A 14,441-nucleotide genomic window follows, 5' to 3' on the forward strand; every position below is an offset into this window, starting at 1 on the left:
GCACACACACAAAAGCTAGGCTGAGTGGGAACAGCGAAGCAGACAGTTCTACTCTCATTGCCTGTCCAAGTTAAGTATTATTAGTTTGCCTGTGAACCAAATCCAAGCATCTATCTTGTGTTTTCTCTAGCCTGGTGTTATGTTGACTCTGAACATATGTGGCTGTCTGTGTTGTCAACAGGCTGTAACAGTGTCAGACTGAATAACTGCTTAATGCTAACGGGCACCAAGAGAGATGCTGCTCAGTTAGCAGTACATTGCAAAATACTGTACCTCAAAGATTGGAGACTGTAAACAACATGCAAACTGGAGGAATACTGTATTTATATCATCTTTTGGAAGATCTGAAGTATAAGTGAAAGAAAATGTATAACAGTTACTGACAAATAACCAACTATGTTAATAATCATTTCAGTTGTGTATATTCAATAACCCAAATACCCCCCCCCCATCTGAGAAACATGTGATTCACCTTTTGGTAATGGTGCATGTCATTTGATTTATCATAAATATTCTTATTGGGAGACTCAGTGTCTTCTTATATTTGTGAGAATGTTTTCCTGCAGGTTGGCTGTTAGCTGCAGGTTGATGCTCATATTCAGCCACCAGGACAGAACCCTGGAGTATGTGTCTGGTAATTCACTCATAATCCACGCACAAAAAAGCTTATTTGTGTGTGGAAATAGTGAAGTATGCATTTGTATATACATCTGTGTATGTGTGCCACGGAGGTGTTTATGCTTTACTGCCTCCTCCTTCCTTCTTCCACTGTAATAAACAATAACTGGGCATTAATCTCTCACCCTGCTGCCTTAATAAATAATATCTACACATTCATCAACTTAAACTATGCACAATCAATGCAGCTCTTCATAGAAAACCCACCTAATAAATAGTGGTGCAACCCACTGAGGCGTGAACTTATAGACTCCTCGCTTGATAAATGAGCCGACCCCCACGACGAGAAGTCTTTTATGTGGAAAACTGCAAGTGAGAATTTTTCGATTTTATATTACACTATTTTACACTTATTACTTTCCCCTGTTTTCAAGTGAGTGTGTGTTTGTGCTCTGCACATCCTCTCAGGGTACAGTTAGGTGTCTGTGATTTATAAGAGCAGTGAAGATGTTGGTCTATTTGTTTTATAATAGTTACCTATTTGTAATGTGCAGTTGTCAGGGTTTTGTCTTATTGGTCTGCAAATAACAATCTCTTTATTTTCCAACTACAGTCAGCTAACACGAATTTTTCCCAGTCATGCAGTTGCAGAAACATTTTAACTCACACCAGTGCTTAACGCAGTTATACACAGTGATACGGTACAGTGAAGATGTGATGTGTATGGAATTAGCAGGTTTTTCATAGATTTATAATTTTCTATATTTCTACAAAAATGTGAAATAAGATCTGATCATATCTTCATTTAAGTCCTTAAGACGACCTCTTCAAAATAAATAAAATAAAATGTTTTGCTATTTTTTTTATTTTGTAAAGTTAGTCATCATTGAATGTATTTGCAGGAAGAAACATGTGAAGTTTTAGTAGTTATGGATGTGTGATGTCGGAGCTCAGACAAAACAAAAAATTGTTTTCCATTGGACTAGAAGGTGAAATTTTTCATTCCACTTTCAGGTAGATAACTGTCATCCTCCATGAGGAAAGCAATCATGAGTAGGTCACGACTCAGAGGAACTTAGAGTGAGATCTGAAGGTCTACAGTCCTCTCATGCATTTTCTGATGTTAGTATTCATGAGTCTATCATCAGACAAACACAATAGGAATGGTGTGTGACAGGAAATGAAGAAGGCCATTCTGCTAAATGATCGTTTGTACTATGATTGAATGCATCCAAAGTGCAACATTTCAGTTTAAACAAGAAATGCTTTTGTGCTTAAGATCTGCGTTTCTTCTGGATCAAACAAATTCTATAGGACCATGATGGGGTCAGTTTCATGAAATCAAACTCAAACAAGGGTCAGTCAAGCAGCAAGACAAATACACTGCGCAATATGAAGAAAAAGTCAGACTACCAATGATTGGAGAGCAGAAAATTCACAAGTCAATGTCAGGTTTCCTGATCATAGAAATGTCGCAGAACAACCTTGTGTCAGGAAGACTGAGTTGAAGCAGTGTTTTTTGTTTTTTTGTTTTTTGCAAGCTGGTACAACAATAAAATTAAAATCATTAATGAAATTTTGTATAAATAATAAAAAGATCTGATCACATTTAATAAGTGTTCTTGTGGTAAAACAGAGGATTCTAATGATCCTGTGTCTTCTTATTGAGAATTATATTCTTACATTCACCATGACCATAAAACCAAAAGCTGCATGTTGGAAAGTAATTAGATATTCACTGAGATTATGAGGTTACAATTCTGAAAAACTGAATAACTTTCTTGGCTAATGCCCCTTTTTAATTCAAATTTGTGGGATGGTAGTTATTACCATTGCCAACAAGAGATAGAGTGGGTTAAGTGATCAGGGATCGGTGATCAGATCCCTCCTCTTGAAGCATCGGGACGTTGTCAACACAACCATGTCTGATAACCATTGCAGTGGAGGGACCCTCATCTGTGGTTCTCCCAGACGTTTGCCCTGCTTGGAATTTATGTGGAGTTCCTATCCTAAGGCTCTAATTGATTAATTGATTGATTGATTGATTGATTGATGATTGATTGATTGTTTGAATGATTGATTGATTGATTGATTGATTGATTGATTGATTGATTGATTGATTGATTGATTGATTGATTGATTGATTGATTGATTGATTGATTGATTGATTGATTGACAACTGAGCCAATTAAGAATTACCTGTAAATTTTTCATAATGCAGTTAAATTTCTATATGCATGAACATGTCTTCACATGGGATAGAGGGAGGAAAACAGTGATGTGAGCAGAGGGACTTCCTGCTGTGAGCAGATCCTCCTGAAAAGTCCTTTAAGATGAGGTAATGATAGCAGGAGGTGGTGTTCTCTACACCAGGAGGTGGTGTTCTCTACACCAGGAGGTGGTGTTCTCTACACCAGGAGGTGGTGTTCTCTACACCAGGAGGTGGTGTTCTCTACACCCCCACCACCTCTGCTCAATAACAGAATCAGTGGAAGATTAGATCAGCTGCTGCATGGGAGCAGGACACTCCAGGAGACACAGCTATTGTTTACTTGTTTGTTTCACTATGATTCACTCTCCCTGCAAGTCCCCAGCTGAATACACACACACACGCACGCACGCACACACACACACACACACGCATATAAAAGCCTTTATATCTTTATCATCTTGTTCTGTTACTGTTTCTATCTCATTGTCTTTAACATAACACACACACACACGCACACACACACGCACACACACACACACACATATATATATATGTATATATATATATGTGTATATACACACACACACACACACACACACACACACACACACACACACACACACACACACACACACATACACACACAGAGTGATAGATGGTCCAGTCATGATCTCAGCCTGCATTGTTGATGAGGGTCACACTGCCATGGTTACCGGAGCAGTTCAACTCCCCCCTTACACTGTGCGCGTGGGTGTCTGTGTGTGTCAGCTATCTGTGTCCGCAGAACTGAAATTATATTACATATCTCTTCCCTCTATTTCTGTGTCTTAATGTGTGTCAGATGTAAGTTCTATGTTAGTTTAAATTCTGTCTATAATATTTAAGAGCATCATATAAGGTTAAATAGGTATTTTATTATACGGACGTGCCTCTTTTTTACGTTAGTTAGGTTGGTTAGGTTTTATTCGAGTGTTTCAAATCAATCCAACAAGATCCAACAAGCTTCAAATAATTTTTATTCATGTCAGTCTTATCACTAAAGGTATTCTGTGTTGTTTTATCTTTATTTTACTGTATGTAATACAGTACAGTATTTAACAAATGAAAAAATCAGGCCTCGTAATAGAATCCAAATAATTTCCACGTACACAATGTAAAAAGCAATATGCAGGATTTCAAGACACCATTTCCTCATGACAAAATTTGGAAGGCCATCAGTCTGTATTTTCACAACCGTCTTCAATTTCCATCTGTCTCTCTCAGACCGTACCAGTGTGGCCACTGCTCCCAGTCCTTCTCTCAGCCGTCAGATTTGAGGAACCATGTGGTGACGCACTCCAGCGACCGACCCTTCAAATGTGGCTACTGCGGCCGTGCATTTGCTGGTGCCACGACGCTCAACAACCACATACGCACACACACCGGGGAGAAGCCGTTCAAGTAAGTAACAGTGAGTACCCCCACCCATCCAACCGACCCACCCTCCCGCTCCATCCCGCCTGCTGCCAACTCCAGCTGGCCTGACAAGATCCACTTACACATGACTCCCACCTAACACCAACGGACACTCTCATTACTACACTGTCACCATAGCTATTAGCTGCTAGCATCGCAGCTACCAGGGATGTCACCTTTTCTAAAAATCATGTTTTGATGGAAGAAAACAACCATTAAATTATTTTAAGTTTGTGTTACTTAAACATGCACTTCAGGTTAATTGGCAGGTCCTAAATTGCCAGTAGTGTGTGAGTGTGAGCGTGCATGGTTGTCTGTCTTTGTGTGTGGCTCCGCGGCAGACTGGCGTCATGCCCGGAGTTTCCCCCACCTCACGCACTATGCCAGCTGGGATAGGCTCCAGCTCCCCGTGACTCGCTGCGGTGGATAAAGCAAAAGAAAATGAATGAATGAATGTCTTAGTTACTTGCAAATCTCTCATTCAAGCTTCAGTGATTCCTCTGTTTTCTTGTTTATATTAAGTTATTTCAGAAAGCTATCCTTTACCATCTTATCCATAATGTTGGATCTACGGTTCAGAGGCCAACATAACACTTACATATGTTTCTTTTCAGAGGCTTTGGTGTCATTATTATCTGCATAATTATATACAGCTATACCTCCAAAGAACCTGACACTTATCTAAATTGAGCTGAAATAAGTAATGGTGAAATTGAACTTTTGCATTCTTGCATTTTTACTATTTTTTATAATTTTTCCAGACGGTTCGACTTTAGAAGTGTACATGTTGTATCTTTCTTCCATTATTCATGATCCCTCTGTGAGTATTTTGGTACACCTTTTGTCATCACTACCGTGACCTTAGACCTTTGTTCTCCATACTAATAACTTCACAGAGGAAAATCTGTGCTTGTCTAGTCACTGTGGATGAGCATCATTCATTGTAAATACAGAAGCACCCTAGTCATTGCAGTTAGCCGTCTGGCAATGAATTTCTGCACACTGGGATGAAAAATGTATATTTTCATCTAGCAAAGACTGATATCATTAGAAGGCAATGCACACTGCAATTAGGACTTTCTGGAAGCTGCTGTCGTCATGCTGTCATGCTGTCATCCCATCAGTATAGGAGAACAATGAAGATTCCCCCAGCGGACACAGAGGTCGGCATTCAGGAAGAGTGAGGCGGGTGACACAGGGGAAAGGTCAAAAGAGTAAGAGAAATTAAAGAAAGTGAAATAAGACATTTCAAGTGTGGGAACGCTAGGGGACACATGTCAGGGGGGAAACTGGGTGAAACACATTAATGTTCTTGATAAGCAATCAGAGAAAACTGAACTCCTCATTGACGTGGAGAGCAAAGGGGTAAGAACAAGATAGAAAATGAGAGAGGAAGGCCATGGAAGAACAAGAAATCATGGTGTAAAAAGTGAAAAGACAAGCTCCAGGGACAAATCTGGTTAAAGCAAATCAGCGTTCTTAATAAGCAATCGGAGGAAACTCCGAACCTTTTCATCAGCACTTCAGAGTCTCAGTGGAGGCCGAGCGGGACAAAGACAATCATGAACGGGCGTCGGAAATCTTTAGCAGATCGATGGCCTCTGGGAGTTATCTCCTTTTGGACGGTGCAGCAAATAGATTAAAGCTGCCACTGTCACTTTGTCAGAAGGAAAACGTTCAACTTTATTTTCCTGCTGACGAGATGGAGGCAGGGATTCTATGTGATCGGCACCTCTTCAGCACTGATGGCCCCTGGACTGTGGATCCTGTCTTCTGCTGCTGTTCTATGGTCACAAAGCAGCAGAAAAAGATTTAAAGATCAGCTCTGGACAAATCAAATGGACAAAACCCAAATTCTACATGCCACTATCTCATGACATTATGAGGGGTAAGAAATCCCAAACGACTGCCTAAATCAACAGCCATAGATTATCAAAATCCCACTGATAAGTTTGTGTCAAGCCAATGAATGTTCATGTTCAGAATGTAGTTAAATCATGTTTGTGGTTCCGTTGCCTTCTTGTTGAGAAGGAGCCTAAATAACAGAAATTAATAGAAGTCTCTCAGATGCATCGGAAAGAGAAGAATGAATTCTCTAAAAGCTAATAATTTTTAATTACTGAAATTCTATAACATAGAATGTAGAAGAGCATCATTTATGAACTGAATGGAAATTTTGTACAATGCGCTGGCGACGTGTAAGGGGTGCACCCCACCTTTCACCCATAGACAACTGAGATAGGCTCCAGGGTAACCCGTGACCTGAAAGAGGACACGTGGCTGAAATCAAGACAATAACTGTGGTCTCGTCTTCAAGAAAATAGATGGATGGATGGAAATGTTGTTGTCCCACACTTCCTTTTGGCAGCAGCATTTTTAAAGCAGTGAACCATGCAGCCATTCATAAAAACAAATGATCAACATGCTCACCACTGACAGCCTGAGTGCTGACGGAAAATACAGTGGGTATTCTCTGCATTTAATGAGGTCTCTGTTCCTAAGATGATTATGTGTGTTGGATACAGTCAGTCCTGAAATAATACAGCACTCGAATGCATGCTTTGAGAAGCCCCTCCCAGCTGTTAAAAAAGTTTTTGTTGTGCTTTCTACATCTTTCATCACCTCCTCCTCCTCTCTTATAAATATAAATTTAATCAGATTTTTCAGGGCAATTACCAAGGTCTGAACAGTTTCATTAACATCTGTCCATTCTGACAATCCTCAGTGAGTAACCATCCTCTTTCCTACTGTCAGTGGGACAACAGGTGTGATGCCTAATATACTCATATGACAGGAAGAAATGAATTAACATGACAAAAAAAGAAAAGATTTACCTTCCCATGTGATCTAATACAATTAGAGGGCAATGAACTCTTAAACTTCATGACTCTCTCCAGTTTTACATTGTCCTGCTGTTCCATCTTACTTTTACACGGATATGTGACTCTCAGAGGAGGAACCAACAGAAACCCTTTGCTGCACTTATAGAGAATATGAGGGTGGAAAAAAGATTTACTGGTCCCACTTTGAAATATCTGTATGAATGGGGTTTTTTTTCCTGTTTCTGGTCGCATCATTACTTTCAATCTCTGACTGAACACAGTTTGTACTTATTTATTGCCCATTCTGACACCTTACAAAAGATAGAGATTAGAGTTACGCAGAAATGTCAGTGATCCTGAAGGAAAACTTATTAAGGCTGTCATTGTGATTTTGTCACGATGAAGTGTTCAACATTATTTTTTCTTGCTAAGAAAACAATGAGGTGGTAAAAGAATGCAGCCTCCCCATTCCAGCGATGTTCTTTGATCTACATGAGAACCGTCCATGTGTCTGTGCTGGAGGATAAGTCTTTGTGACAGAGGGACATCAGAGGAGCTTTGATATCTATGGCTGTTGTGGTTTTGTCAGTTTACACATAAATTAGAGAAGGAAGGATCAACTTCAGGGCAGAGCAGCGCACCTACATCAGTCAAGAGTCTTTTCTGCTCTCTGGAGCTTTGAGAAAATTTTCTAAATGAAAAGGACTCAGTTGGACGCTCCATCCAATGAGGGTCCCTCCAGAAGGAGTATAAAAGATATTAAGATACCCCATATTTATACTTTCATAAACCCAAATACTTGGCTTTCATGTTTTAAAGGAAAATTCTCCAGCTTATTGGATGTATTTACACAATTGCAAAGTTGAAGCACTTTTCAGTACCCTTCCCAGAGACTGCAAAAAGGCTGGGTGTTCCGCACTGTCATTGGACCCATAGTCCGAAATAATAGTTCAGCACCTGTCCCCGACACATAGGCGCAGAGATGTTATCCTCTCGTTCACCGGGGTAAACTCCAACATATGGTGGCTGAGCTGTGGGGCTATAAGCAAGCCCACACCAATCCGCCGCCTCTCCTGGAAAACAATTTTCTTCAATTTGTTGTGCTTGTTTTCAGTGTGACTTTAAGCATATTGTAGGGTAAAATCACTCGTTTTCAAGTAAATACCCATGCACACTACTTGTACATGTCAGATATGATCTGTCCTTATCGGAGCCAGACTAAACTTTACATTTAATACGGTTGAAAAATGGTGAAAAAAAATCCATAAAGATGTTGTCACTTTTGGTTCACGTTGTAAAGGAGCTCTCTGTTGAGAAATCATGAACTGGTTACTCTGTTACTTTTCTGGATAATCCATGTAATTTGCAGACTACAAATCAAACTAAGTTCTCAAAGAATTCCCCTGAATGCCCTCTCAGTCATTCCACCATCTAAAGTCATTCATCCAGCTTACATGATCATGTTTTGCCTGATTGAATGATCATGTAAACTGATTGGAGCTCCAGCTGGGAGATATGTTTGCAGAGAGCAGTTTGCAACATTCTACAAACTCTAGCTTCTTCAGCCTTAAACAGCTTTATTAAATCCCTCAGTCACATAAACACAAGCAACAGAGATGTGATTGGATGTTTTTCAGAACAATGATTTATTTGTTCCTACTGGGATGTTGAAGTTTTATTTCAAATATAGCTAAGACTGTGATAACATAATTTACCAAACATAGCCTTTACCAAGATACGAAACATACTGACTGTTGGCTTATAATGTGTTTCTGAGATTTAATGAACTCCAATTGAATTTTAAACTAAAGATCTTTTAGTTTCCATTGTTCAGGCTACACTGAACCAAAAAAAAATGTCACTACCCCACTTGCCTTATAAATCCCCCCCATCTATCTAATAGCATGTTAGTCTTGTTTCAGGGCTGTTAGGTTCAATACTTCAGCACAGCCTTCTCTTTGAAGCTCCCTACCCCAGCAGACACACACATACACATCTGTATACGTTTTACTGCCCCCTAACCCATCTCCTGCTCAGACTAAAAGCCCCCTCTCTGTTCTTCTTCTATTGAAAGTGACAGTGATGCTGCTTTATCAGGGCTGGATATGTCTGAGCCTGTGTGTGTGTGTGTGTGTGTGTGTGTGTGTGTGTGTGTGTGTGTGTGTGTGTGTGTGTGTGTGTGTGTGTGTGTGTGTGTGTGTGTTTGCATGAAATTTGTTGATCAGGTTGTGAAGATCAGGGCAACAATTAAGTTTTCTGCTCTACTGGGCCTCACACACCCTTTATACTGTCACTGTATATTAGAGTTAACTGGAGGTGTGTGTGTGTGTGTGTGTGTGTGTGTGTGTGTGTGTGTGTGTGTGTGTGTGTGTGTGTGTGTGTGTGTGTGTGTGTGTGTGTGTGTGTGTGTGTGTGTGTGTGTGTGTGTGTGTGTGTGTGTGTAAAGTGTTGTTTTCTGTGATGTTGTCAATGTTGACCCTTGAACTAATCACTGTCTCATTTCAATCTTGTGTGTGTGTGTGTCTATGTGTGTTTGACAGGTGTGAGCGTTGTGATCGCAGCTTCACACAGGCCACTCAGCTCAGCCGCCATCAGCGACTTCCCAACGAGTGCAAACCAGTGAACGAGAGCGAGTCCATCGAGGTGGATTAACCCCTGAATGAAAATAGCGACTGACTCCACATCCACATGAAGGCAGCTAAATCTGAAAACTCTCTTAGTCTCTGTGATTCAGGTCTCCTTCCACACTTTTGTCACCCAAAAGTGAAGATTTACAAGAAAAATCCAAAATGATTAACTCTTAATTGGGTTTACGGTACCTAAAAATGTTTACCTCAACAAAAAAAACAAAAAACTTTATGAACAGTACAGAGAGACAGAAGATATGGGCAGGGAGCACTATTCAGAGAAAATTTCATGAAAAACAAAACAAAAAAATCTTCAAATACTTAAAAATACTTAAGTCGTTCCTTTTTTGATTTAAAATTTTGTTTAGTATGGGAAAATTCAATTTCCAATACCAGAGCTGATTTGTTGATCAGCTGATCTAGTATTTAGACAGCCCACTCATGTTGCCCAAGGATATATACATATAAAAATTAAAAAAAAACTGACAGCATCAGTTTGTGTTCTTTTGTTTGACGGAATGTGTTTCTGAGGTTAATTCCGATTGAGCGTTAAAGTATGAGGACAAGTTTCTTTCACCTCTAACTAAGTCTGTCATTCTTTATTTGAAATTCCAGCTGAGCCTGGCTCAAGCCCTGTTGTTGTCTTTTAGCTTTATACTAAGGACTTCACAATCAGGAAGAGGCGATCTAATCATTGAAATAGAATGTAAACAGGTAGCATCTAGGAACCAGAATCAAATATGTATTTTATGTTTGTCGAGTTTTCCAAATGAATGAGTGTCTAAATTAAGAGGCATTCTGCAGTGAAGCATAGTCCCATAGTCCCTTTGCTGTGAGAAAAATGTTTTCATGATGTCCTGGCCTGTCAGTGTGGAAGGAGATATTTTATTCAGACTAGCTGAAAATAAGTTATTCAAGGTTTTTTCAGATTTAGCTGGTTCAGTTTGAACACAGTCCGATCACACTTCTGACTTTAATGAATGACTGACATCCAGAGATGTTAAAGCCAAAGTTCATCCTGCTGGAGAGAATCTTGATTCAACCAAACCAAAGATATCCCTTTTCCATCAGAGAAGACGAAGGGGTTGGACTAATGAACTTGATATTTGGGGGGGGGGGGGTAAGGATATTTATTGGAGACTTTTGGGAATCCTGTCTGGTTTCCCTCCAAAGAAAACTCTTTCTTGAAACCGGGGCTAAAAACATTGAAATACCAAAAAAATCAGACAAATGCTCTGTCTGTAGCTTTACTTCTCGGTTTCTTTTTTCGTTCTGCAACAGCGATGCCAAAGGGGGGCACAACCAAAGCAAACTGACTGAGAATGCACAATGAGCAACAAAACTGCGTCTGAGGATGTTTTACACCACAAAATGAAAAGAATGAAACATAACGAGTGTGTGTATTATTTAAAAAAGTAACAAAAGAAAAAGAACAGAAGGAACAATTTATATTTATCTTCCTGCTCATATCATGCTTCAGGCACTTTTGTTTAAAAAGATTGATAAATTAATTTCCAAAGCTCTGATGAAAAGCTGGCAGAGAAAGGAGGGAAATTCAAAGAGATGATGGATTGATTTCTCCTAAAATAATCCTGCCATTCACAATGAAATTTGTTAAGTATCAAGCTGTGTTTGAAAAAGTATTTGGGTTAAACTCTTCTTCTGCTATGTAAGCATTTAAAATATTATCAGGGTGAATTTTTTACATTGTGTTCCATCCACTTGTATTTTTTTTTTTTTTTTTAGATGAAGATCTAGTTGGTTATATTAGACACAAATATCAAAAAATCCAAAAAGGGCAAGTGTTTCTGGTTGAAAAAATATTTCTCATGATTAATGTTGTCTCACAAAATATATTTGCTACACAATGCAACTTCTCAATCAATCTCAGATGTGTAAATAGTCCAATGTCACTATGATAGATCTTGTCTCATGATAAGTGAGGGTAAAAGCACAGTTGTTATATGAACAGAAAAACGGTAATAATACAGTGCGCCCTCTTTCCTCGTGGTTAATGCATTCCAGAAACCACACGCTATTAACAAATTCCGCAATAGACCAACAAACTATTTATCTTACTATTTACGGTAATTTAAACGTTTATGAACCCTCCCCATGCTGATATTGAACCACCTTCTATCTGTATTACCTTTTCCCACACTCTGATAGACTGTTTAAAGCACTTTTGTGTCTCACGTGAGTCTGACACTCATGGAACTTGGCGCACTTTCGGATGCTGTCAGCCAATAGAATGCGCGTACTTTATCACGTGACTGCCTACCAAAAATCCGCGATGAAGTGAAGTCGCAAGCATTGATGCGCGAAAGCGTGAGGGCGCACTGTAATTTGAAAACTGTAACGTCCCAAAGGCCAACAGTTGTGAAGGTTGTGGATGTAAGTGGACAGTCCAAACCAAATCTCAGAGATTTTTTTCACCACAGAAAAACAACTTTAATTTGACACAAAAATTTAAGTGTTCCTGAGTAAGTTTACTCAAATATTGAGAAAGAACTGTCACACTTAACCTTAATCATTATAATTATTACAAATTGCAGATGTGGAAAATCTGCTCACATCTACCTCTTTCATACTTATTCCAAGTTGTGACAACATATGCAAGTTGTAATTAATCACAATCTGTACATAAAACGCCAAAGGGAACCAGACTGTATGAGTGGCACAGCGAACTCGTATATGGCTGCTGCCTTAGCAGAAATTTAGTCACAGCGAGATCAATATTTAAATCCAACTTGACCAGTTGGTTTGGTTTTCAGATACCTCTTTGTCTGTAGCTTTGACCTGGTTTTGTGATTGGCTGCTGTGAATAGATGCTGGGTTCCACGGTTCAATCAGCATCAATTTCTGCATTTCCATTCTAGGAGCTGCTTGTTGTCACTTAATGAACTGTTGGACAATGAAGAAATGTCCTGACCTTCTGATTTTAGTGGATTTTGTGAAAATTCCATATATGAATAAACATGTAGCTCTGTTAATACTTTTTTATCTTTCACCTTTTATCACCTTTTAGAGTTTGACAGATGAAATCTGAAGCTACCCCACCATTTAGATGTGAATACATCTTAAATTAATTTTTGCCATAGGTGATCAACACATCACTGTAAACAATCACTTCATTCATCTGTATAAAACCTACAAACGAAAAGTACAACATATCTGTGGCCACAGGTTTAAACTTTTTTTTTAAATCACAAATTTGTAAAGTCTGCTCCAACAAAAGCAAAAAAATGTATTTGGAGTAATCAATTTTTCCATTCACTGTGAATGTTAACAACAGTACATTTTATAGAGTCTCACTTTCACAGAATCACAAATCTTAATCTATTTTAGGAACAGATTTTTGTGTTAGATAAAAACTTAAACACACATTCCTTTTATTCAGTGGGTTTTTTTAATCTCCATTGATGGAATCTGTGTCGTGATAATAAATACAGACGTTTACGTAGTTGTGGTTGAGCCACAAGACAGACATGCTGGAAGTAAACCAACACCTTCTCAACTCTTAACAGATTGATTGTGTTACTGAAACCAAATTTACTCCATTGCTGTACATAGAAAAATACTATGGGTTTTATATGATGGATCAGTGGGATTGGGAAACAATGATTTGACCAGATTAATGTGAACATGGACCAGAGCTTCGAGCAATTTCACTTTCTGTTTACATCCATCAAGATCCTGAAGATGAGCTTTAAGAACAAGTTCTGAATGAAACTCTTGTGACAAAAAGCCTTTCATTCATCCCTTTAAAGTCCCTTTTCTTACTTCATAAGGTGCCAAGTGAGGCCAGACCTCCAAATTCTGTTATTACTTATTCTGGGAAATGGAGGCAATCTCTGTAGGTACAAGTCTTCAAAGTAGACTGACAGAAAAGTGACATTTTAACTCAAACCTACCAAGAACTACTTTAGAAATAAAGATGTTAACTTCGAAGTGTCACAGTACAAATAAAGGGTTAAGACATTATAATAGTGGCAATAACATTAGTCGTCAGCTGGCTATAAATTTATTTTTTTTAATTCAATGTCTTGGATCAGTTGGACAGAAACTGAATTTTGCTCGTCCGTTCTGATAATGATAATCATTTCCTCCTTAATACAACTGACAGAATGTGATGAAAAAAACTGTCATGCCAAACAAAAAGACTCAATGAATCCATTTGTAATCACTCTTATTTGCATGAATTCTGACTCCTTTCCCTCCTTTTTCTAATGAATGACAAAATAAAATTAAAAAAACAAAGAAGTTGTCGGTGTTCCATTGGAAATACAACTGAAATCTGGTTTTGATTCTTATCAGTGAGATAGTTCGTGATTTTCTCTTTTTTAATATGCATGTCCAACCGGTAAATGTCACATTATTAAACCTAAAAAAATACTTTTCACTTTTAAAACATCGGCATCAATTTACTCCCATTTTTAACAGTCAATATGAAAAAAAGAATGATTCAGAAGAAGGTCATTATAGGTTATTATTATTATTATTATTATTATTATTATTATTATTATTATTATTATTATTATTATTATTATTATTATTATTATCATTATTATCATTATTATCATTATTATTATTATTATTATTATTATTATTACGATACCTGGAGTAGTGGGCGTGCCTTCTGTCCTGGCCCACATAGAAAAAGAAATTGCAATACTGGAGATTTAGTAACTGATCAACAGCTGCCAC

The 14,441-nt window shown here is 38.4% G+C and overlaps 1 protein-coding gene across 1 annotated transcript in view; it reads left to right on the forward strand.

Annotated features, from left to right (window-relative positions):
* Nucleotides 1-13,967, forward strand: part of prdm6 (PR domain containing 6) — a 92,155-nt gene extending 78,188 nt beyond the window's left edge. Inside the window, exons 10-11 of the mRNA XM_068310086.1 lie at nucleotides 4,094-4,270; nucleotides 9,648-13,967. Of these exons, the coding sequence (XP_068166187.1) occupies nucleotides 4,094-4,270; nucleotides 9,648-9,759 (289 nt within the window). The 3' untranslated portion in view covers nucleotides 9,760-13,967. The remainder of the gene's footprint in view (nucleotides 1-4,093; nucleotides 4,271-9,647) is intronic.
* The last annotated feature ends 474 nt before the right edge of the window (nucleotides 13,968-14,441 follow it).

Source organism: Antennarius striatus, chromosome 3, assembly GCF_040054535.1.
Source record: "Antennarius striatus isolate MH-2024 chromosome 3, ASM4005453v1, whole genome shotgun sequence".
Classification (NCBI taxonomy): Eukaryota; Metazoa; Chordata; class Actinopteri; order Lophiiformes; family Antennariidae; genus Antennarius; species Antennarius striatus.